The 24334-nt window shown below is 41.6% G+C and overlaps 2 protein-coding genes across 2 annotated transcripts; one reads left to right on the top strand and one right to left on the bottom strand.

Annotated features, from left to right (window-relative positions):
- Positions 1-9585: 9585 nt before the first annotated feature.
- LOC143323405 (succinate receptor 1-like) lies at positions 9586-11307 on the top strand. Its single transcript, XM_076735235.1, has 3 exons — positions 9586-9638; positions 10098-10169; positions 10357-11307. The coding sequence occupies exons 2-3, from the start codon at positions 10167-10169 to the stop codon at positions 11305-11307; spliced, it is 954 nt and encodes a 317-aa protein (XP_076591350.1). The 5' UTR covers positions 9586-9638; positions 10098-10166.
- A 3456-nt stretch (positions 11308-14763) lies between these two features.
- aadac (arylacetamide deacetylase) lies at positions 14764-24126 on the bottom strand. Its single transcript, XM_076735465.1, has 5 exons — positions 23728-24126; positions 21901-22129; positions 21223-21292; positions 19692-19863; positions 14764-17774 (listed from the first exon to the last, which is right to left on the bottom strand). The coding sequence occupies exons 1-5, from the start codon at positions 23866-23868 to the stop codon at positions 17148-17150; spliced, it is 1239 nt and encodes a 412-aa protein (XP_076591580.1). The 5' UTR covers positions 23869-24126; the 3' UTR covers positions 14764-17147.
- Positions 24127-24334: the final 208 nt, after the last annotated feature.

Here is a 24334-nt window from a genome sequence, read left to right on the forward strand (position 1 = left end):
TTTGATTACGGATTTCTCCGTATGAGAAAGCAAACAGGATAAGCCTTCCTGACAGAGCAAACATTAAAATTCTTAGCGGCTCTGTTTCTCTAGTCCTTTGAGCACCTCCAAAAATGATCTCTTCTTATTTCCTCTCTTTATTTTCTTAAAACCAAGCAGACTGAGGCAAATTCCTGTGGGTGCGTTATTTAGGAGAACTGTTCGACCACTTCGGCAGCGGCGGGCAAAGTGAGTCCTGTCCTTCGGCGCCAACACACACAAACCAGGAGGTGAAAGACCCCACAGAGAAAATTTGTCGTTCCCCAACTCTGACACTGAGACCTCATATAGAGAGATCTTTAGAATTTGAGCTGTCAGGGCTTATTTGGAGTATTTTTTGTCATCTCAGCTAACTCTGCCTTTGTGTCAAATCTCAGTCCACCATCTCACTTTTTAACTTGGCAAATTTACAGAGAAAAACATCCAGATGATGCCACCGCTCGAAGGATTGTTTTCCTCCATGTGTCTCTTGCAAACTCTCTTGTCTCGAGTGCGGAGACAGATTTCTGTGACGTCCTCAGCGGTGCTGTGAGATTTCCCCGTCCCCTGACAGCGTGCAACACCAATTAGAAAGCTGCAGAAATGACAAGCCATTGGTCCAAACGCTGTAACTGCCAAAAAAAACTCCTCTCTAGCTGCGCTTCTTTGTGTCTGATATTATAGTGAGGAGTCAGGGAGCAAAACGGAGACAAGTCAAGAGAATTACAATGATGAGAAAGACGGGGGGGGGGGGGGGTCCCTCACAGGAAGGTAAAAACGGGGAGACAAAAAAAGAGAAAGAGAGGAAATTGAGTTGAAGCTGAAAGCAAGTCAAGAATGGCTGATGTCAGTGTTGCAAAGGGAAGTTTTCTGTCAGCCCGCACTTGACTGCCAGCTCACAGGGCTGCCGATTCAGGCCTCACAGAAACGGAGTGACAAGAGAGCCGATGTGCTGTTAGAGTACGGATTTCCTCCACGGTACACCATTTTACAATCGCCACAGACGCTTACAAGACGCTCATTGTCTCTGCTAACCTTGCTAAACCATTACAATGTGCTTTACATAATATAACCTGTTTCACGGCTCCCAGGCTCCCCCACAGCAGAGGGATGATGTCATCAAGTCAAGACACAGAACAGGAGGGTCATTATGTTCTGTGCGGTGCGGTAATGTTCACATCTGTAAAACCTGCTGATGCCCATAATGAAACAAGTGAAGACTTTGAAAAGGCCCAGAAGAGTGTGTAGTGCAGTGTGTGTGCGTGTGTGTGTGTGTGTGTGTGCATGTGCTCGGAAAACAACTCCTGTAGAGGGAAAAGGTACAACTGCCACCTGCCGAAATGAATGACAGTAATTCACACGCACTGAGTGTGACAAGGTAGCAACAGGCGAATCACACACAGATGTTGCCGTTGGGCACGCACCGCCGTGTGTCACACAGCTGCCACTTTCATGCAGGAAACAAGTTTCATAGCTCGTGAAAAAGCCACAAAGGCTCACTCGAGCTACCATTTAGGAAAATTAAAAGCAGGAAGCTGTGTGTATATGCTAACCATGCATTATCTTAAAGGTCCACCCCAATAAAAATCAGGTTTGAAAATGCAGGACAGAGAAAACACAGCTTCATTGATACTGTCCCATCCGTTTATCCTGGGGACACAGCTCATTTATTTCAGTTTATTTTTCCTGTTTTATACGTTGACTGTGTCCAACAAATCTGTACTGTGCTAGATAATGTTAGCCTGTATTCATTGCGATAATTTCTGACAGAAAACAATGAAAGCATGTCGTGATAAAGGTGATCCTCATAAGCTGCTAGTGTAGCATTAGCAGGATTAGATAAGGTTAGGTCATTTAAGTGCATATGTCACATGGATTAGGGTTAGGGTTACCACATGAAGGCAAAGGTGTAGAGTTACATTTAAGCCTTTTTCAGGCATGTTTTTTTTCTAAATATGTCATTTTGATGAGCAGAGACGAGTTTTTAGGGTTTAATCAGCACTGGGGGAGGAACACAGCACTTGGGCAGCGTTAAAGCAGAGAGATTTTGTCCGAGCTTCACACACAAATGTAAAGCATATGGATCGAGCCACGGCTTGACTTCAGTTGTGCTTGACTTATCCTGAGAGCTGGCAATCAGAGGCTGAAGTGAAAACATGGCAAGGTTAGATATTAACCCCCGCCAAGGCCGGGAAGTCTTAGCTCTGCAAACGTGTCCAGTGACTAGCGTAGCGATTAGCTGACGGTTAGCTGACCTGACGGTAGTTTTGAATTTATACGTCCCAGTGGACACCAGAGGCAATCATATCAGTAACGCTGAGAAAGCCTGACACAGCATACACCAGCAGCGTGTGTAAAACAAGCCTCTGGAGCGGCCGTGACTGAAAATGAAATAGATCCACAGCAGGGCAAAGAATACAAAAACGAAGGGTTCCAACTGATGGGGGGGCGGCGGGTCCCAGACCACCTGAAAGACTTGACATGGTGGAACACGGGGGTCCTGGTTACTTAAATACATTTCTGTCAAAACGAATACCCTGACATAAATTGTTTTCCTCACCTTGTCAGCTGACTTGTCACCTTGTCAGTTTTCATCAAGCCTTCAAACAGGGAAAAAAAAGTGCACCTATGTGCAGTTTTGACACGTTTTATGATACATTTGGGTGAGAACTTGTGTTTTTTAGGGATCCTGAATGAAGAAATACCCCAAAAATGTCACTTTATGCTGGAGTTTGACTATGACTTCTCTCATTAGGGTTTAGTTTTATTTTCTTGCTGCTGTAGTTGGGAGGAAGAGGAATGGGAACTTATTTTGACAGTGTTTCTGACACAGATAAATTAGCATGAGCCTAACTGGTTCTGTCACTGAAGCGAAACTGTAAATCAGCCAAAAAAAGCACCGGCTGGCTGTATATTTTCAGAGCTAATGATCATGTTTCAGAGGCAGCGTGACCACGCACATATGAAATAGGAAATCTATCTACGGAGGGCTTTTAAGGACATTTATAAAGCAGTTTGCATAACCAGCCCCGGCTGTGACCCCCACGACGGGACGAAGGCAGGTGAAGCCCTCAATCTCACCCCTGTCTGAGCAGGCCGGTTTGACTGCTGCTCAAACAAACACTGGATGAATTATTGAAACACCCTCTCACTCGGGCCTATGAGAACATATTGGAAATTGAAGTTTGGAAGAAAATAAGGGAGACAGGAATGAAAAAGAGCGAGGGAGGAGGTTGAGATGATGATAAAGGAGGATTGGAGGCTATGGGGAGAAAAGTACTGAGAAGTGAAAAGAGATGAGAGATCATGGTGAGAGTTCAAGGACTTTACGCAGCACTTATTCTGGATGCAACTCAACCTGAGCAACCTTAGCATTAAGCAGAAAAAAGATCCAAAGTCTCCATTAAATCCCTCACTCCCTCTGCCTCCATCTCATGTGATACACATTACAGCACTCATCAGCTACATCCGGTTTTGATCCAATTAACTCGCTGTCAAATGTGAACCATGTTGATAATTAGTGCAGAGTTGTGGCGATAAAGCTCTAAGTGTGTCACCTTCCAGAACTAGGACAATTTAAGCTACGGGGGCTAATGGGAACACTCGCTCACAATGGACCAGCACGAGATACACCCTCACTCACACCTCACTCACATGCATTGACATGATAGTCTACTTAAAATAACACACGTATGCTGCTGTCAGGCCAAATAAGTTATTCATTATCAGCAGATTTTTGATTTTTGGTGTTTCTTTTAGGTCACTCAGTCCTCTCTCTCTCTCGCTTTCTCTTCCCATGTGTGTCTCTGCATGTTTGTGTGTGTGTGTGTGTGTGTGTGTATGTGTGTGTGTGTGTGTGTGTGTGTGTGTGCGTCAGGGTACATTTGGGACAAATTGCCCATCTAAAGGAGGGGAGGGAGGAATGAGCAGAAGTGAAACTAGCAGATACAGTCCATCACCTCTTCATTTCTTCATTTCACACACAGACACAGCAGCATGTGCACACATACACGCACACACACACATGCACACACACACACACACACACACACACACATATACAGAGTCAGAAGTTATGAGGGCACTGTGACATACTGATTGGCACAGCTTCACCCTCTGCTAACTGGTCCATCGGAAGCTCTGCTATCTTCTTCTCTTCGGTCTGACTGTTCCTCATTTTATGTCCTTTTTTCAAGCTTTATTGCCATTTAACTGGCAGCAAATAGGACTTGCTCTCATGTGTTGTCCCACATTAATCCATCTGATTGATCTGGAACTTTCTGACTGTATTTCACTTCATTTTTTAAAACTTTTTGTTGTTGCTACATAATTCCATCAATGCAATTTTCCACAAACACAATGCAGGACACTTGTGGAGTTTTAGCCTGCTATGAGCTTTGGGTTAACACTGCCCTCTGCTGGAAGTAATCTGTATTACATGGTGTCTGTTAGGGTTGCTACATGTAATGCCCTGCAGGAATAAATCCATGCATGATTTATATAAAATTCCCATTGGTCTGAACACAGTTTCCGTTTCTGGTGGGTCTCGCTTGTAGGAGGGTCTAATTTGCATATTTTGTTTTTTGGTTTCTTGTAGCAGAAGCACAAACGCCACAATGACATCTTACGGCAATACATTTACGGGCTCTTTTTACAACCCTTCTGTTTGCAAGTTACCGCTGCGCTCTGACCATCTGGTGTGTTATCCTAGATGTGTCCATATAAAGAGTGTCACACTCCAGAAATGTACTGTTTAATAAGTTTACTCAGTCATCTGTCTGGCAATACACAAAACATTTTCAGCCACCCGGCCTTCATCAGTCCTTTTATATCCATTTGACAACACATGCACATACAGGTGGGCTGCAGTGTTTTTCAGCAAATGCATCCAAATTTAAATTAAATGCTACACTGGGAAGGTAGTTTAGTGTAGTGGTTTCCACCAGGTGCATCCAGATGAGCCCGTCCTCACAAGACAAATGAGTACATCACAAGCCATATGTGTAGTGTTAGGCAGCGACCTCTAGTGGCTGTAATTATTATGATAGGAGCAAAGTATAATGAGCAAAAAAGTCACTTTTGAAGGAAGGTGGAACAGATGGATGGGTCATACAAACAAATCACTTTCACCCAGAAGACCACTGATCTTGAGTGAAATCAAAAGATACTGTTAGCCCATTTTAAGTTAGTATGGAAGTAAGATTACATCATGTACAGAGCAGTAACATACTTATTTTAACTCATAATCTTTTCCTAAACCTAACCAAGTAGTTCTCGTACCTCAACCTAAGCAAAGTGCAAGAGTTTCGCGATGTCAGCGTTGTGAAGGCAAAGGCTCGTCAGTGTCATTGGAACTCTCCAACTGTGATTAATGTCCTTTTGGGAGTCATTGGCGATTGGCCTGTTTGGTTCTTTAGGTATGAGGATGTGCTGGTCCAGTGGCTTTAAGAAGTGACAGAAAAGCAGAAAAAAAAAACATTTCTGCTACACAAAGTTGTGTTTATTTTTTCAGATTTTTCAAGATTCTTTTCATTATTCATTTATGTAAATATATACACACACACACACACACACACACACACACACGCCCTATTTGTCTGAAATAGAGAAGAAATATGGCACCAGTGGGTATTAGAGGGGATTATGTACTGGCCAGTATCCTGAACCCCTCCACAGGGGTAGAAATCACTGAAGGTCATACTGTAAGAAGTCAAAAAAAAAAAAAAAGTTTGGTTGGTGGCTTGGAGGCCAGGGGTTCAAATTCTGCATGTCTCTCCAGTTTCTTGTGTTTTTCTCCTCCACCTCCAACGTGAATCCTGCCACTGCTTTACTGTAAGTTACGCTTGATCCTTCTCAGATGCCGAATGCTGTAAATGTGCATACAGGATGGAGTCATATTTCACCTTTAATTCCAAAACAAAAAGAAACAGATAGAAATGAAGAATGGGCCTGTGTGACAACCACAGCAGCGCTTCCTTCTGTTCAGACACTTTGTTTGCTGTGGTCTGCCACCAGAGGGCACTCTCATTATATAAAATGGCAATTAAAAACTCTTTCATAATGCCACATTATAAAATATAAGGGACTGTCAAATATATGATGATGATTTATAAATTATACAAAACAAGGGATACAACATCATAAAATAACAGTGTGAAGTGAGTCAGTGTTAAAAATACGTCAGTGCCCCACTGTTGGCCTCCACTTGGGCAAATTCAAACACTACTAAAGCACAGGAATGCTGACAGACTTGTCTTGATCCCACAGTAATATAAAACCAACGTCAGGCCCAGGTTTCTTAAGGACATGCCCACTCTATTACACCAAGCTTACTTTCTCTGCATGGTAAAGGTAAAAAAAAACAAGCAAACATAACTCCACCCTGACTCTGCCTCACATGCCTCTCAGCTGTAGATCATGTGCTTCATAAAGGCTGACCAACATTGTAAGCTTTGTTGCCAAAATATACTGTAAGCTCTCTATCAGAATCCCCATCATCATGATCAGGGTGTGTTATGCAAGCACAGCCGTCCCTGTGCTTGACAACGTACACTGAGAATTCAAAAGTCAACACTGCGGTAATGTTTTGTTACCTGCCAGTGAATGAGTAACAGAGGTCGCTCACATCATTTTCACAGTGTTAAAGCTTATCAAATTACAAACAGGGATATTTGAATGCATTTTTTTCCTCATAGTCATGACGATTACTCCAAGGCCTCACACTTCTCTCACGTGCAGAGAGCGCCTGAACATCTCTCAGGCGTTTTTCATCAGCACATCCGACCACCTTGTTCAGTTTCAAAGGATAACAATTAGCTAGCACGACGGCTTAACTGAAGCGCAGCATCACTCAGGTTACATTTGACTTTGTTGCAAAGCTTTGTTTTGATCTCATAGACTTTTCACACTGCATTTTTAGCTCCAGGGTGAGGGAGCTGTTAGTCCCATGCTAAACGAAGCCATTAGCAGAGTGAGTGTGTGTGTGACTAACCGTCTGTGATTAACCGATTAACATTTAACCGCTGAAATCCCTAATTTGAACTGTATTATTGTTTGTTTAGATGCTAAAGAATAATGTGCTGCTCAGTTTGTTAATTTAAGTAATACTGTAGAATATGCAGTACTTGTACACACTGCAGGCACTTGATGACTCTGCTGTAACCTGTTCTGCGACCTTTCTGACACACCAGCAGCATGCTGCCTGACGGTAAAAGTCATGTTTTGTCTTTATTGGTAAAGTCTATTCTAAGAGTGAGTCTTTTTTTTTTTTTTACCTGAATGACCTGAATTCTGTTCAACCAGAAGAAAGTCTCAGTACAGTTTTATGCTGCTGAGACGATGCTTCAAAGGCCTCTCACAATATTCAGCAACATTAATTTAGATACCTTTTTTTTAAGCCCAAGTAGCTCTATACAAAATCATTTAGTGCTCAGTTAGTTTTAAATCACACACACCAGCTTGGATTCATGAAAATATCACTCACTTACCATAAATACCAACGAGCCTCATGGGGACCTAAAAGAAGACGTCTAAAGAAGTGGTCTGTCTGAATATTGGGATTTTACCTCCAGTAGTTACGACTATACCACCTCCATGGATGGTAAATTGATTTTTGCCGCTGAAATTAAGTCAACAGACTGGATGGTACTGATGGTAATATAAGATTTATTCTAAGACATTAAGTGTGAGACCAAGAGAGGAAATAAATAATTTTGCAAGCCTAAAAGGAGACGTCAATACATTAAGCTGCAGCCTGGGGCTAACCTAAATGTGTCATAAAAAAAAGAGAACTTTGAAGCGCTTGTGAAAAGCACCAAGACAGATGAGTGGAAAGGCAAGTCACACGATAAAGGGAAAGAAACGGCTAGTTTCTGAGAAATCAGGTGATATAGTCATCAGATCATTATCTCAGCTTGTTTCATTATTGCAACTAATGCTAGCAGAAAATATTTTGATGAGTGTCAGTTTTAGTCAGTTTTACCTGCAACAACCAAATACTCTATTTATCCATTTTTGAGAGCTTGACACATTCTTCAACCCATTGGAATTCATAAATACACCTTTAGAATAAAGTTAGGAGATTGATAACCACTGCAGAGCCCTGATCTTGCATAGTCAAATTAAGCTGCATGCTTCATTAGAGAGATGATGGGCATTCTACTGACATGCAAGATTCCAGTGAGTATTTTAGTGAGAGACATGCTGTCTTTGCTTAGAGAGCTTCATCACATGGTGCAACAACAATCACCTGAAGCTCAATATCAGGAAAAACCAGTGAGCTCCTGGTGGACTAAAGTGCTTCAAATATGGATGTTGCTGCAAAGATGCTGCAAATTGTAAAAGGTGGATGCTTCACACACATCTTCAACCCAGAAGATCTACACAATCAGCACAGTTTCAAGGTGGACGCCCAAGATTAGTGTCACCAATTCAGTATCTGACCAAACGTATGGTCACAACCTCCCCTTCTGTTCCTGACTTATGGTGTCGAATAATAGAATAAAAGTGTTTTTATTTGTGTGAACTTTTTCCATTATTAGTGCATTTAATTCTTGAGTTATGGCCAAAAATTTGTTGATGATGTTTCACCTTTGACCACCAAATCTAATCAGTTCATTTAATCAGTCCAGGTGAATGTTTGCGTCAAATTTGAAGAAATTCCCTCAAGGTTCCTTGGACGGACAGACGGACAGAGAACCTGAACACTGAATGCCTCCAGGGATCGGGAAATCCTACTTCAGAGTGCAGACAATGAGACAATTCCAACCAATCTTCGGGCGACGGTATTTCTACCTCAACATTGAGGTACCTGATCAGTGTCATAGGTACCTCAACAGGGGGGGGCTGTTTGGTGGAAACGTGGCTTTACTCACAACGAAGGTTCTGACAAAGTGGGAAAATGAATGTTACGCAAAAAGGGTTTATTGAAGCAATTATTTCAAATGGGGAAATGGAAGCTGGAGTATTATGCTCAGGGTTGTTAGTTTTATGCATAGTTTTGTATGTTAGTAGATGATCTGTAATACATTATACAAGACATATGGATTTTTTTTTCACACTGAAATAAGTCAATAGAGTGAATAACAAAGAAAATGTTCCTGAAACGTCTCAAACTAATCTAACATTTACTTTAAGAAATTAAGTGTGAAATAAGGAGAAGAAATAATGTGACTGAGCTGACTAAAAGAAAAAAGGGAACTCTGAAGCGGTCATGTAAATTACCAAGAATTTTCTAGTTCACAAAAAAATTAAGCAATCCATTTGTTAGCTCATTATCTTGTCTCATCGTAGTCACTGTAATCATCTAACAGAGAATGTCCAAATAGGGACAAAATGCAGAAGTACTCAAAACTAATCACTACTGTGAGAAACTCTTCATCACTCAAAACCGAAACTTTTTTTCCATTCTCTGCATTTGAGGGAAGAAGAAGACATTATTCTCATAAGCGGGGAAAGAAAACACATACTGACAGACCTGGGGGAGGAGTGCAGCCCCAAATGGCTGCTACAAAATATTTTGGATAAGTCCTGTGGTTTTAGTCAGATTTACCTGCAACAACCAAATATTCTATTGGTGCATTTTTTCCATTTTTGCTTGGGACCTCAGCTCTTCGGAGACTGTAAGTACAGCTTTAGAATGAAGTTTGGAAAGGGACTGATGATTCCCTTGTTCATCATTTCACCTTTTAACTGCTTATGGCTACACACACTGTAAGTTAGGTATGCCTGATGACACCTATTGGTATTCTTTACAGCGATTCAAAGCATCAAAGTACTTAGAGTCTCTGAAGATACAGCGAAATAACACAAACGTTTGCTACAACTGTCACTTGAAAAGTTCAGATGTTTTCCAGATGAGGTTACGTACGACCCTTGTTTCATGGGCATGTGCGTTAAGTTGTTAAGTAACTTATTTAGTCTGGGCGGGTGTTGGTGTGTATCTTTTCCTATTCGATATACAAATGACATTCAAAGTGCCTGTATGTTCCAGCCATACAAGGAACGGCTATTACGGTAGGATGTCATATTAGAGGCAGCAGTACCCTCAGATCTCAGTGTTTACTGTTTCAACTGCACAGATAGTGGCTGCACCTGCTCACGGTCACACTCCCTACTCACGCTACCACCAACTACGAGACGACTACAGCATGGTAAGTCTCAACCTGACACATACAATATTTATGTTGTACTGAGTGTATTAAGCTCTGAAACTAAACTGACTTTTGAAAATTCTCCTTCAAGTTCACAGTTTCAAGTCATACGTCTTTGTTTCTTCATTAATCATACCTTTCTTCTCCTCTCCTGCCCCATCCTCTGACTTCCCTCCCCTCCTCTTAGGTGTTTAATTGTACAGATATAACTGCCGTGCTGGAGAAGTACTACCTCTCATCAACCTATGGCATTGAATTCTGTATTGGTTTCCCTGGCAACCTTTTGGTTGTACTTGGCTACATATTTTGTTTACCGGTGTGGCAGAGCTGCAATATTTACCTCTTTAACCTGGCAGTCTCCGATCTTATCTTCCTCTGCACGCTGCCACGCCTCTCGTACCTGTATGCAAACTACCAATCAGAGACCCTTCCCTATGCTTGTATTATCAACCGCTATATCCTGCATGTCAATCTCTACTCTTCCATCCTCTTCATGGTTTGGCTTAGCATGGACCGCTTCCTACTCATAAAGCATCCAACACGGAACCACTACCTGCTGAGGCCACGGGCAGCCCTGATCGTGACGGGGCTGAGCTGGCTAGCTGTCAATGTGGAAGTTGCTCCAATGATAGTGCTAATGATCCAGGACCTGCAGAGCACAAACTGGACACGCTGCAGTGATTTTGCAAGCCTAAAAGGAGACGTCAATACATTCGGCTACAGCCTGGGGCTAACCGTAACTGGCTACATTCTGCCTATGCTTGGACTTTGTGGTTTCTCCCTCAAAATTGCACATCTGCTCCGTGCTCAGGAAAGGGTTCTACAGCGAAGGACAATATCATTCAAGCGGCCTCTCAGGGTTGTTGCATCAGCTGCAGCCCTGTTTCTGATTCTCTACACTCCCTACCATGTGTTGAGAAATGTCAGAATAGCATCTTTGCAGGCCTGGGCGAAGCTGCAGGTGTGTTCGAGGATGTACATAGAGGCCCTGTACATCTTGAGCCGCCCAGTGGCCTTCCTGCACAGTGTCATGAACCCTGTCTTCTACTTCCTCATGGGCGACAAGTTCAGAGAGCTCCTATGGGCTAAGCTCAGAAAGATGTTCAGACAGACAGAACAGCAAAGAGAACCAACCTGATGAAATTCAATGCATGATCCCTGCATGCGTACATCATTCACATCAACAACATCATACATCCACATGTGTATCAGCTCCTCATAAATTATATTTTGCTGAAAATTCTGAAGTTGTACTTTATTTACATTTTCACTGATATAATTGTCATTTACTATAATGTCATTAAGCTGTATAATAATGCAGATAGTTGGCTGTAGTGACCCTATCTACATGTTACATGTTTTATAGGCAGTAAGTGATTTGAGGGGTGATGCCATCCCCCTTGTTAGCAAAATGAGTGCAGGGGCAGAGGGGTTGTTTACTCGATTTTGATTATATGACTGTCCTGCCTGACTCATTGCCATTGTCACTCATAAATCCATGGCACTGCCCATAGTTCTTAAGTAGCAGATGGATTTCTAGTTATGACTTTTTCTCAGACCATTCAGTCCTTTTGTCAGGTTCCTCATGGATCTGTAATATGCTCTAAACTAAAACTTATACTATGTTGTTGTCTATGTAGTCTATAGAGTAGTGTAACCTTCATGATCAAAGTGACAAGTAGAAATGTGTAGTCATGGAAGGGGGAGAGGATCATAGAGCCACACTGCTGCCTGTAGTATTCCTATAATATTCCTATGATTGTTCAGCAGCATTTGTGCTGCTGAATCATTTAGTAGCATCTGTCCTGCTAAAAATACACCCCAGAACAAGACACTGCTGTAACAGGGGAGATATGACCTTAGATATACTTTTTACTATGGGGTTAGGATTATGGGTTAGGGCCTGTTGCCATTCTTATATTTACACTGTTTAAGCTCACATATATATGTTCAGAAAGGTTGCTGTTTGTATTTGTACCTGTATTTATTGAAAAGGCAGAATTATTTATATTTGTAGTCAGATGAAAGTGGAGATTCATGTTCATGGTTACTACTCTGTGTGTGATGCTTGTGCTTGTTAAAGTCAGTACCGTTTCACCTTTTAATGTAGTAAAATATGACTTATCTAATAATAATGTGCCATACATATATTACTATTAGGAGGTTAAGGATTTGTGAGAAAATATACATCTTTTGAAAAAGACGCACTGAGGCACTGAGCAATGTCTCCCATTAGGATTTGACTGAAGGGATTATCACAACACCACATTACTGTCACTCCCCGGTCTCTGCTGAGCTGAGCTGGGCGTATGCTGCAGGGAGTGACGGGGTGACTGAAAGACTTCTATTATCATCAATCTGTATCAATACCAGTATTAATAAAATCCTAACAATACCCAGTCCTGCCACTTGATGCTTTATTCTCTGAAACGTTTTTCTGTTTTTTTGTCTTTTTCTTATCCTTTATACATACCAAAAGAGGATTATACGATCATCCTGAACATCAGCCAAGGAGAACAGTTTCATGTTTTGATCTGTTTTTGTTTTTCATGGACTTCACTGATCCCAGCTTGCTGACTTGTGTCGCACCTTACATTGTTTCAACTGAGTCGTCAGCAGGATTTTCATTTTCATTTGGAGAAGCTCCTCATTGTTCTTTTTTTTTTTTTCAAAGGTTTATTGTGCTGTTTCCTGAGTAGTGTCAAAGCTTTTAACAAAGACTGTGTATGGGTGACAGTCACTTACAATAGAGAAATGATGGGTTTGGACTTAGCTGAGGTATAAGCAGTACTTATCCTATCACTGTAGCGTACAGTGTGTGTAATTCCCTTTGTGTGAATATGCACGTGTATTTTCAGAGTCCATGTGTTACAGTGTCAGTCTAGACAGGCTTCCTATGCATGACTCCACCACCACCATTACAACAGTACATCATTTCCTCCTTTGTTGCTGTTTGTTTTTTGAAACCTCCTACTATATTCTAATCATATTCTAATATATAGTTGTAAAGTTGGAATGATCTGGACATCTCAGCTCTCATGAAAGCCTCCTTCATATTGGCCTGTCAGTGAACTTTGGTGTTTCCTTAGGCCCTGGATACCCTCTAAAAACACTTAACTTCATAGGGCTTTAACACAACAGACAGAATCAAATGCTTTCTTTCACTCATGACTAATCAGGCCCTGCTTGATCTGTCATTTCTTTACATTGGCATCCCTCCTGGAATGAGAAAAGAAAGGAAAACTGCATGAGCGTTTTAAGTTTCATAATAAAAGTCAGAGGGGTGATATTGAGACAGAGCCAGTGAGAAAAAAACTGCAGAAAAGTGCATGTGAGGACAAAACGCGAAACCTGACCCTCTGTATTATAAACCCAATTCCAAAGAAGTTGGGAAGCTGTGCAAAACATAAATAAAATAGAATGTAATCATTGGCTAACCCTTTTTGACATGTACTTTTGACATGAAATGAGGAAATAAAAACAATATATTCAATGTTTCACCTCATCAGCTTCATGGATTTTTTGTAAATATATGTTTATTCTGAATTTGATGCCAGCAACAAGTTTCAAAACAAGTTGGGACAGGAGCAACTAAAGCCTGGGAAAGGTGTGGAAGTATCATGACCGGGAATGAAAGGGGCGTCCACGAAGGGTTCAGTCGTTCACAAGAGAGGATGGAGCATGATTGTATAAAGGAAAATGCTGCACGGGCTCAGGAACACTTTGTAAAACCCTTGCTTTGGCTTCAAATCTTTCAGTATCTGAACTTTGAAAATGACAATTTATTTTCCAACATTACCAACAGTGTTGCACCAAACCACGGAGAAAACCACATTTACACAAACTGCATATTTGCAGGAGCAGTGTGTGCATGCTTACTCTCAGTACTTACTGTGAGCACAGTAAGTATTTGTGCACTTCCTCTACTGTATGTAAGTATAATCCGTGCAAAACCACTATACATTATTAATACTTTAAAGGAATCATCTGCCATAATCCATTTCACGTTACTGCTATTAGCCCTCCGTAGCAGGCAAGGAATTTGGGAACAGTTGAACCGTTTCATCTACACAAATATGTGCATACACACATGATGTACCTGCACACAGAGGAAAATGACCCGCATACTGTAGCACATGAATAGTTCCCTCTACACCCAGGAGGTGTGCAGTGTTTTGTTTAATGTGTCCTGATGAACAAGGTTGACCTATTTGAATCATCCTTTTCTATAAACGGTTTGTTCGTACTCATGCATCATCCTCTTTGCTATCCAGAGAAAAAAAAGCTTGCTTTTTTCAACCTCTTGGACTGAGTGTGTGTAGGTGTGTTTGGTGGTAGATTTGTAGACACAGTCTACAGTATGTTTGCAGATCAACTGTACTCTCTTCCTCAGGTATATGAACAGATCCAACAGGGACTGCTTTACCAACAATAAGTAGCACCAATGCAGAATAACTAGGCAGAAAATTCTTCTCAACAGAAACGTCCTTTTTGCTTTCGATACATGTAAACATGAAAAATCTAACATGATGTAAATCTATTCGAGTATGTCCTCACTGTATGTGATTGCACACACACACACACGAACAATTGATCAGTAGTTAAAAGTCAAGTCAGTTTAATGACAGATAACATTAAAATTAAAAGTTAAGCAAATCATGAGTTCTCCAGAAGGGAGTCTGGAACAAAAACAGAAGTAGTCATATTTACAACTGAGAATGTAGCAGTGCTTAAGCAAAAGACAAACAAGCTGTAAAGCTGTCACACGTTGAAAAAGTTACATACTTTGCGTAATTGTGTATATCTTTGTGAAAATGAGAAAGTGGCATAAAAAAAAAAAAACATTTGACGGTGACTTTCTTTAAAAAGTAAAGCTTAAACCTACAGTGCTAAACTTCTGTCTCCCCCTTTCTGTCAGTGGCAGTCATTACACATGACGCCCTCGGCTCTGCCATAGTCCTAGCTGCTGTAGCCTACTCTGTCGCTACGGTTGCTCCCCCCTTCGCTCTGGCAAACCAGTCATTGCCGGTTGACATAAAACACATCGCTACTAGCGTGCCAGAGCAGGAATGTCCCCACAGACGCAGACTTAAAAACTCCAGCAAACTGTGCAATGTAGAGAGATTTACCTGGCCTGATCGGCTTAATCAGCATCGTTTGAACTTGTCTGGCGTTCATTCATATGTATGCATTTGTATGTCCCTCACTGCAGGTTTCAAAGAACACATCAAAGATAGAAACAATTATGTACAAGATTATTTTTTGGTAACCTTTTGCCTCCTTTTCTTTTAGAACGCAGGGCGATGTCACCCACAGACAGAAAGACGAGTGACTTCAAATTATTGTTGGGCCTCAGGGAAAAAAGAACTGCAACCTCACTCGCTCTGAATGCTGCTAGAGCAGAGGTTCAGAGACTACAAGCTGACTGAGGACTAACACACAGCAGTCATACCTACACAGACCAGAGATATGGATACAGTCTTGTGCCAGCCTTCTGTCTGCACACTCCTCCATGTTACAAACTTCAGCTGGCACTTGTTCTTGCACTGGCAACTTCATCTAACAGCAGCAAAGCAGGCTTTGTGTCATTGCTTATATTTATGACACAAAGGCAGGTCTATGTTGGAAGCAATACTATCTTTTTTATTGTTAACATGTAGATGGTCAAATTTATGATTCAATGAGTATCATTGTTATTCCCAAATGACTGCACTTTTTGGGTTATCACACGTAAAGCTTTTTACTCACACTAAAATCACAATAAAATCATGCTTCACCAAACTGGATAGAACCCACACAGACACACACACAGACACACACAGACACACACACACACACAAGCGCCCTTACAAATCTTATTAAAGGGAATTTTTTGATATGCTGACACGTGTGGCATGCTGGAAAGATCAAGGGTCCAAATAAAATGTTGCCCAAATTCTCTTTTTGGCATTATCCCTCTCTTAGATATATTGCTACCTCACACTCAGCTAAGCTCAATCACAAAAAAACTGTGTATGAACGATGTGAAGAATGTTTGGATGTATGCATATTGTTACCGCATGGTCTTTACTTATAAATATCAATATTCTGTGTGGAATGTCATGCTGATAAAGACACCATTCACTCTGCAATTGCATCATGCACCATACCAGCAAGCATCTATCTGTGTGGCACATTCGTATGGGTTAAACAACTGAGGGTTCATTCTTTCCTTGTGTGTTGCTTTAACAGAATTCCACTCGCCAGCCTTTGATGCAATGTCCCGAACACAGGAGTAACTCACATCACAACAATCTTAGGTTTCAGTCTCAGCTGTACTAAGTGATAGATGTTAACTTTGGCTGACCTGAATATAATTTTTGGCTGTTGTGAAAATCCTTTCCTGCTTTGCCAAGGCTTACATTGGATTCTTAAAATCCCAAAGGGATAGTTCGGATTCCAGTGGCATGCATTACTAAGTTATAGTATTGATAATGGCGCATTGGAAATAAGATCAGGTAGCAGGTTCAATGGTGGGAAACAAGACCGAGCAGCACCACACAGGGCCGGCTATGACATCACTCACACAGCTTTTTGTGATATTCCACAGTTTGCTTTTCCCCCCTCAGATCTCTCTGGGTAGTATCGTGTTTGCTGGATGATAAACACAATACCTCTGTTTGTACTTGAGCAATGGTGTCTTATGTTTTGCGTTGTACTCAAACAACCTTAGTTGCAAAAATATGAATTATTCTTTCGAAATCCTGTCCTACCTATATCTAATGTGGTCAAATATATGAGTGGAAAGAAGAAGAAGTTCATTTATTTCTCAATACATTACAGAATGTAGCATGAGCAAAGAAAAAGAAATGACGAACAAAAGGTTGAACACCAGATGGGAAAAAAATTGCAAAACACCAAAACACCAACCACACCAAAACATTGGTGGTGCATCGTGTGAAAAACTGGAATGGAATGGACACTGACAGTCAAGAGTTTTTACAAGTTTTCCTTGAGCCATTTGATATAGTTGTCTGTGATGCGACGTGCAATCAGGAAGTCGGTTGGCCACACGGTGAACATCAGCCCTCCGTGAAATCCTGTGTCATAGTGTTCATGTGTCACCTCGACACCAGCAGCACGGAGCCGTGTGACATACATGATGCCGTCATCTCGCAGAACATCATACTCACATGTCAGAATGTAGGCCTTGGGCAGAGAGTGCAAGGCCGTGTCTGGAACCAGCAGGGGTGATGCCCTCGGGTCAGCGAAAGATCGAGATAGTCCATCCATCCCAACGATCTCCCCTTCGACTCCCTGCACCACAGCAGGAGCGCTGTAGTTGTATTTTCTACGATATGTTTCTGGCAGAAAGGCGCTCCAGTTGACAAACTTCAGCAGGCTGGAAGACTCGGGGTTGTTGTGGGTGTTGGCCATCATGGCTCTGAAAAGGGCTTTGTCACTGGTGAAATATTCACTCCAGAAACGCACCATGAGGGTGCGGGGAAGAATGGGCATGTCCTGATTCTGCTGATAGGAAGGAGTGTTAAGGTCCAGAGCCTGCAGCACAGGGTAGATGAGTGCTTGGGCTTTCAACTGAACCTGCCGCCCAGGCTCTTTTTGTAACTGTGAACAAAGACAGAGAAAGATTGGTCATGAAAATGAAAATAATTTCTCAATCAGATGACATACGAACTGAAAGTTTTAGAAATTACTAGCATCATCTGCTCAGATGCACTAGTTAAGGTTGTGTGACCCAAGTGTTCTGTATTTGTTTCACAAAACTGGTGAAAATTGTGTAAAATCAAAGCCAGGAGTTACTGTATGGTGATGCACAACAACTGTGTTTCAATGAACACGCAAGACCTACAACATATATAACTCAAGGATGTAGAAGGGATTAGTACAACAGTACAGATGTCCACCAAAACCTGATTTGCTCAACCAGCCCATATGCTGGAATGAGCATCTTAAGTATCTTTCCTGATTGTCTGGTCATTAATAAAACAAAAGGATAATAAAGAGGTTCAGTAAAGGTCCAGGCTGTTGGGTTCAGTGGCATCTAGAAAACCTTTACAACAAAATGTAAAAGTTAGGAACATTACCTGTACTCAGCTTCAGAAGAATAAAATATGTTGATATGGGATTTATTTTTTTATTTATTTTTCTGGAATACAATCACTCCACTAACACATGAAACACAATATGTGTAATCCAAGAGCTAGTAGTAGAAAGCTCCTCTGCACCAGAAGATGCAGCAAAGTGAGCACTGAGCCAACAAGCAGTTCTGTGGATTATCTACCTGTCTGAGAGGCTGCCTTTCTGGGGAATCTGTCCAATGGGAGAAGAGGTATACAGCAACTTCATGGAGGAACAGCCATGTCCCATTAGGTTAGATCGCCATGGGATCACCCTCACAGCAGTGCCAAGTGAGTGCACTTGGTTATTGCCTTGAAGTAAACAAATCCCAATCCCCCCTGATGTCTGACTCATGATGTCAGTTTTGCCACCAAACATCTACTAATAGCATGCCCAGGGACATGATGTCTTCTCCAGAACCTTCTACACCAGGAAAGTGAAGCACTTTGAGGGATCAGCTACTCTCCATGGTGCAACGCTAGAAACTCTCAATGGCCACTGTTGGGTGGGATGTGGTGCTTTTCCTTGAATTTATTCCAAACGCTTCTTCTCGTGTCAACTTGACTGTGCGCCACAAGGCCCATGGGTCATCAGATTAATGTAATCTAGGTGGGATAAAGTCTGAATCACACACTAGTTGAAGGGTAGCTATAGGTCGTGTGCTTTAATTTTATAGCTTGCCACGATGTCCTGGTTTCTTTTTTAACTGTGTTTTTCTGGATGTCTCCTTTTCCCCCAGTGGAGAGTGGACAATCTCCTTGCAATGCAGTCAGTGACTTTGCCAACACCCTTTGTCAACATGGTGACAGTGTAGTCAGCCATGCAGCAGCAGCATGCTTCACCAGCATGACGTAAAGCATGCAGAGATCTACGCTATTAACCCAATTTTAGCACTTTTTTGGCCGAGTTTTTCAAAAACTTCTTTATTTCTACTCATGTCAGCATGGGAAGGCTCCTCTGCCAGCTTAATATGAAGGGTCATTCACATATTATCCAACAAACTTTGCATCCACCTCAGTCACAACAAATTCGACCTCAAATTCCAACAACATGAAAACTGAAACACGTGAATGATGACTTTTCCGCCTCAGACCCTCGCTGCAGGCCAAGTTGTTGACACTTGTACTTATTGAGGGTGAAGCACTGCCAACTCAAGTACTTTAAATTCCTCAAGGCTTTAACTATCTTGTATATCTCTAAAGCAATTTGCCTACATAGTTGAGAGCCGACAATAATGTCATACATGCAATGCTATGAAATAGGTCACAATGTTCAGTTGTTACAGGGTGAAATAAAGCTATTATATCATAAACTTGCTCATTAACTTTGTCTTATACCGTTTTTTTTTCCATATGTGACCCAGAAAAATAGAGCTGACACTAAAAAGAAAAACAGATTCAGTACCTGCTGGGAGACGGCAGCTGCCAGGTTACCCCCAGCACTGTCCCCAGACACAGCAATGCGTCCTGGATCCACAGAGTACTGGGCCAGCACCCCCTTCTGGAGGAAGTGTTTGACCACACGGTACACGTCCTCAAATGGGACAGGGAAGTGGTGAGCAGGGGCAAGGCGGTATCTGAAACAGCAGAAAGGTGCAGATTAAAGCTAGGACATAAATAAACATGAGATTTGAAGGGCATGTGCACAGACAACACTTTGAGCCAGGGAAAATAAACATGATGGCATTTTCAAGGGGTGGCAAACTAAAGTACCAATAATAAAAGGCTGTACAAAATGTGATCCAGATTTAGAGCAAATTAACTGTTACCTTACTTACTTATTTCTCAAATTAGTTTCCTGCACAACTACAAACAGTTTAATTAAAGATCAGTTTTGTTTTGGAGATGAGTAAATAAATAAATGACGCAAAAGAATGCTGCTCACCCAGGCTGCAAATGATAAATCAGTGGTCAGTATTATCTCACTACATTTGCCTGTAATTTGACACACCTAACTTTAAAAGACATATTGGGCAAAATGCACAAATGCACATGCAGTACTATTAAAATCCACCGCTTCAGGCAAATACATCATGTAGCATATGTGCAAAATCAATGGTGACATAGGAAGCATAAGGTTTTCTTCAAATGATCTCCTGTAATCAAACCACACTGAAAAGCGTCAAACAAAATATATTTCAGTTGCAAGTCAGAGATGTTTTCTATTATCCAATCAACAAAAAATTGCTGAAATTGCAAACTCTTTTTTTTTTCCTCCACTGACCTGGTGTCATCTCTCAAAGTGTTTCGATCTGCAAATCAAATGTTACACATGGCTGACTTTGAGATTGTGAAATGTTGGAATTACTCATTGAACCTTTAACAATGTGCAGATAGGAATTCCGATGGGACAGATAAGGCAACACACCCACACACCCTAAGCACCCACACACCGAACCACTCTACCTCCCACTGTCAAATACAGTAAGTAAACAAGCACAGCTGCAACAGTATGTCTGAGTACTGGCCCTTCAACTAACCGTTGATTGATGAAAGCTTAAAAACTGTGAGCTGTGAATTGGAAGACAGAGCACTGGCAGAAGAAAGTTACAGTACTGAGAGGCGGAATTAAAGCTGGATGTGCCAAAGATCAACAGTGAGTGTAGCTGTGACAGAGAAAAGCCCGGCCAGACCCAAATGAAAACCTGTTAGTTTCACTCTACTGCATCCTCACTTCCATGTAGTGTGTGATTAATGAAGAAGGACAGGCTCACATGAGAGACAGAGAGAAAGGGTGGGAGAAACAGTGGGACTTAACTATCAATAGTACAAACAAAACAGGAAATTAGGAGCTAAATACTGAGCTTTAGAAATTAAATGTACCTGTGCCTAAAACACTTAAAAACTCTTTATGGGCAAACTGCAATTTCTTTCACAGTGTGTGCAGTATATTAGGGTAGCTGCACGCAACTGGCTATAAAATATGAAATACTTACTCCACTGAAAGAACCACTGCATCAAGCTCAGTGGCCATTTTTCTGGCCAGGAGATCGTATGGACTCATCCCTGCATAGAGAGGACAGACACAGATCAGAACAGAGACTCTAAAGCAGCACAGACCACCACAAGAACTAACATCTATCCATTCCTGACATCACGTCGCATTACGTGATAAAGGCAACGCTGCAGTAACAGAGATGAACCTATTTATTCTAGCAGTACTTCACAGAGAGATCTGTGTTACTATAATTGTTAGAGCCATTCAACAGATTGCAAGAGCAGCATGAGATGTGTCAAACTGCATGTCATGTCTTTAGGTTTTGGATTAGCAAGGGTAACCGCCCTCTGAGGTTCCCACTGCTCCAGCATACGGTGTGTTATTTCTTCGGGAAACTGCTAAAGCTTGGTGGCTTTTGTTTGATGGTTTGTTGATTATTTATGATCCTGTCATAAGAGCTGTCATAGAGGGTCTATATTAAGCTGTAACTTTATTTGGCACATCAATCAAACGCTGAATTTTTTCAGTGTAATAGCAGAATTACTGTGTGCTGAAGACTTCACGGGAACATGTGCTACCCATCCATCCATCCATCCATCCCCCTGTCCATCCTTCAAAGTCACAGAGTCATAATTCTGTGTGATAATGGGGAAGACAGGCCAACCCATCAACTTACTGGAGCTCCCCAGACACCATCCTCCACCGTGCAGGTATATGACAGCTCTCCTGAGCTCAGTGTCACCGCCCCGCTGCTTTGGCTGGTACAGCACCACCTCCACTCCATCAAACCTCTCCTCTGCCACCTTGACATGCTCGTCAGACACAGGCACTACCTTTTCAAGAAAAGTAATGAAGTACATTACCCCCATGTAGTCCTTCAGCCCCAGTAATTCACTGAGGTCTGCCTGGAAAGGGAAGCAGAGCATGAAATATAGTGAGAGACGCATTACAGAATTTCTCATTGTCCCATCAAACCCGAGCCATTAGTATTAACTCTTGTGCACACACAGCACAGCTACTGTAAGCCAGTTCAGACTGTGTAAACAATCGCCTTGACCAAAGCTCATAATATTCAAAACAGAAAAGGCTAAGATGCCAAACTAAGTGGCCATATTAGAGAGAGCGAGAGAGAGAGAGAGAGAGAGAGGGAGGCGACGGTCATGTGAATACAGCCTTGTAAAATGTCAACAGGCCCCTGCAGTTACAGTATTTGTTTTGAGAAGTCATAACCAAATGATAAATCATAAAAGCATAACTCATGCTATTATTTCTGACGAGGTAGACAGCCAGTGGCTGGCATGTGGCTTATCAGCTGATGCTCTTCTACTGCCACTACAACAAACTCATCAAGAGACATGCACTCCAAGCTCTACTTGGGCACTCAAACCAGTATAAAAAAAAAAGGAAAAAAACAAACACTGTAGCATCCTATGTCTCTCTGATTCAATAAGAAAGCTGACCATTTGCTGTAAAAACAGGGAAAATCTAGTAGGCTCCAATGAAAATACATTCTATTCATAATTTAATTTCCAAAAATACTGAGACAAAAATACATATCGGCCACTTACTATGACCGCCTACAGTACATTCTACAAGAAGAACATCTAATTCAAATCTCAAACACTTATTGTAAATACACCCTGATCAGATAATCAATCGTATAAAAGAATGGCTGTGTGCCTGGAAGAGGGTCGTAAATTTAGCCATATAATTCAACAATGCAGGCTCAAATACAAGACGTGACTCTGTGATGCATCAGATGTTCCATAATAATAAGTAGAAATTGAATTTCTTGCCTTCTAAATGAATTTTTCATGCTGAAATAATATTTTCCTTCACAAAGAAAGCTACAAAGAGTGTTTCAAATTGAATACTATTCTCCCAACAGCACAAACAACAATGTCCTGTTGTGTTCTAGGCAGCAGTGCACTTTTTTCACTCAATCTGAAATACTTCTTCGTACACTTACTCAAACCATCTTTCTAGTTGTTCAAAGGACTAATGATATTGATCTTTTACTAATGGCAAAGAAGTGGCTAAATACTTACTTTCATACTATTACAACCATGTATACATTACCCAATGTGCTGTGTTTTAAACCTAGAAAGAGTCCTAAAGGGCTACAGTAGAAGCGTCTGACGGTCATTTACATGTCGAGTTTCCTTATTAGGGTCTATTATTAGAACAGGTGAGCAGGACTATACAACACATGGATTAGCATCTGACATAATCTGGTGTAACCACCATGTATACCCGCATCAGCAAAATATAATAAACGTTTAACCTGCAACCTCATCTATTCTGTGAGAACAAAAAGACAATGTTGCATATTTGTATTTAATATACATCTAAATTATGCATTGACATGTAATAAGAACTATGTGTGCGTCCACCCGCAGTGCTACAAGCCTCGTGCAGGGATTTATTTCCAAAGTCCAATCATTAATTTACCAGCAAGCCTAAGATTGCAAGATAGCGTGCAAGAATACAGTGTTTTCCTTACCAGGTGGCTGAGACTTCTGAAGAAACAGTTGGTCAGCATGAGTTTCCATCTCTCTTCAATCTCCTCAGGAATGGGCTCATAAATATAATAAGCGGTAAAAGAGCAGACAACAACGAATAAAACGATGCTTCCCAACCTCATTTTACGACGTGCGGTCCCGGCAGCCGACTGCAGGATGCAAACACAAACACGCTGCTAGCCGCGCTCGTTAACAAGTCACTTCGGTGCGCCACAAAGCGTACGCTCGGAATTAATTTTGGATCCAGACCAGTTAAATATGACAGCACGTGTTTGGTGTCATTTGATGGTTATCGGCATGTTGTCGTGCACGGCCGGAGCTTTCCTTCCTTGCTCGTGCGCGTTCCGTAATGCAAGTTCTTTCTCGTGGAGAATTAATTTAGGTGTCAGTGATACGGAGACAGGAGCGCGCACCCTGTGTACTCACGAGGCAGAACCGTCCCATCTTGGCCCGCACCGCAAATTCCTCAGGTGCCTCTTCAGCGTGCACTGCTCACGTAGCGCGCGCGACAAAACTTTGTGCCAAGGTGCAACCGAAACACGAATATCACAGTTTATAAAAACAACAGTGGGTCATATGGTTCAACGT

This window comes from Chaetodon auriga, chromosome 7, assembly GCF_051107435.1.
Source record: "Chaetodon auriga isolate fChaAug3 chromosome 7, fChaAug3.hap1, whole genome shotgun sequence".
In the NCBI taxonomy this organism is placed as follows: Eukaryota; Metazoa; Chordata; class Actinopteri; order Chaetodontiformes; family Chaetodontidae; genus Chaetodon; species Chaetodon auriga.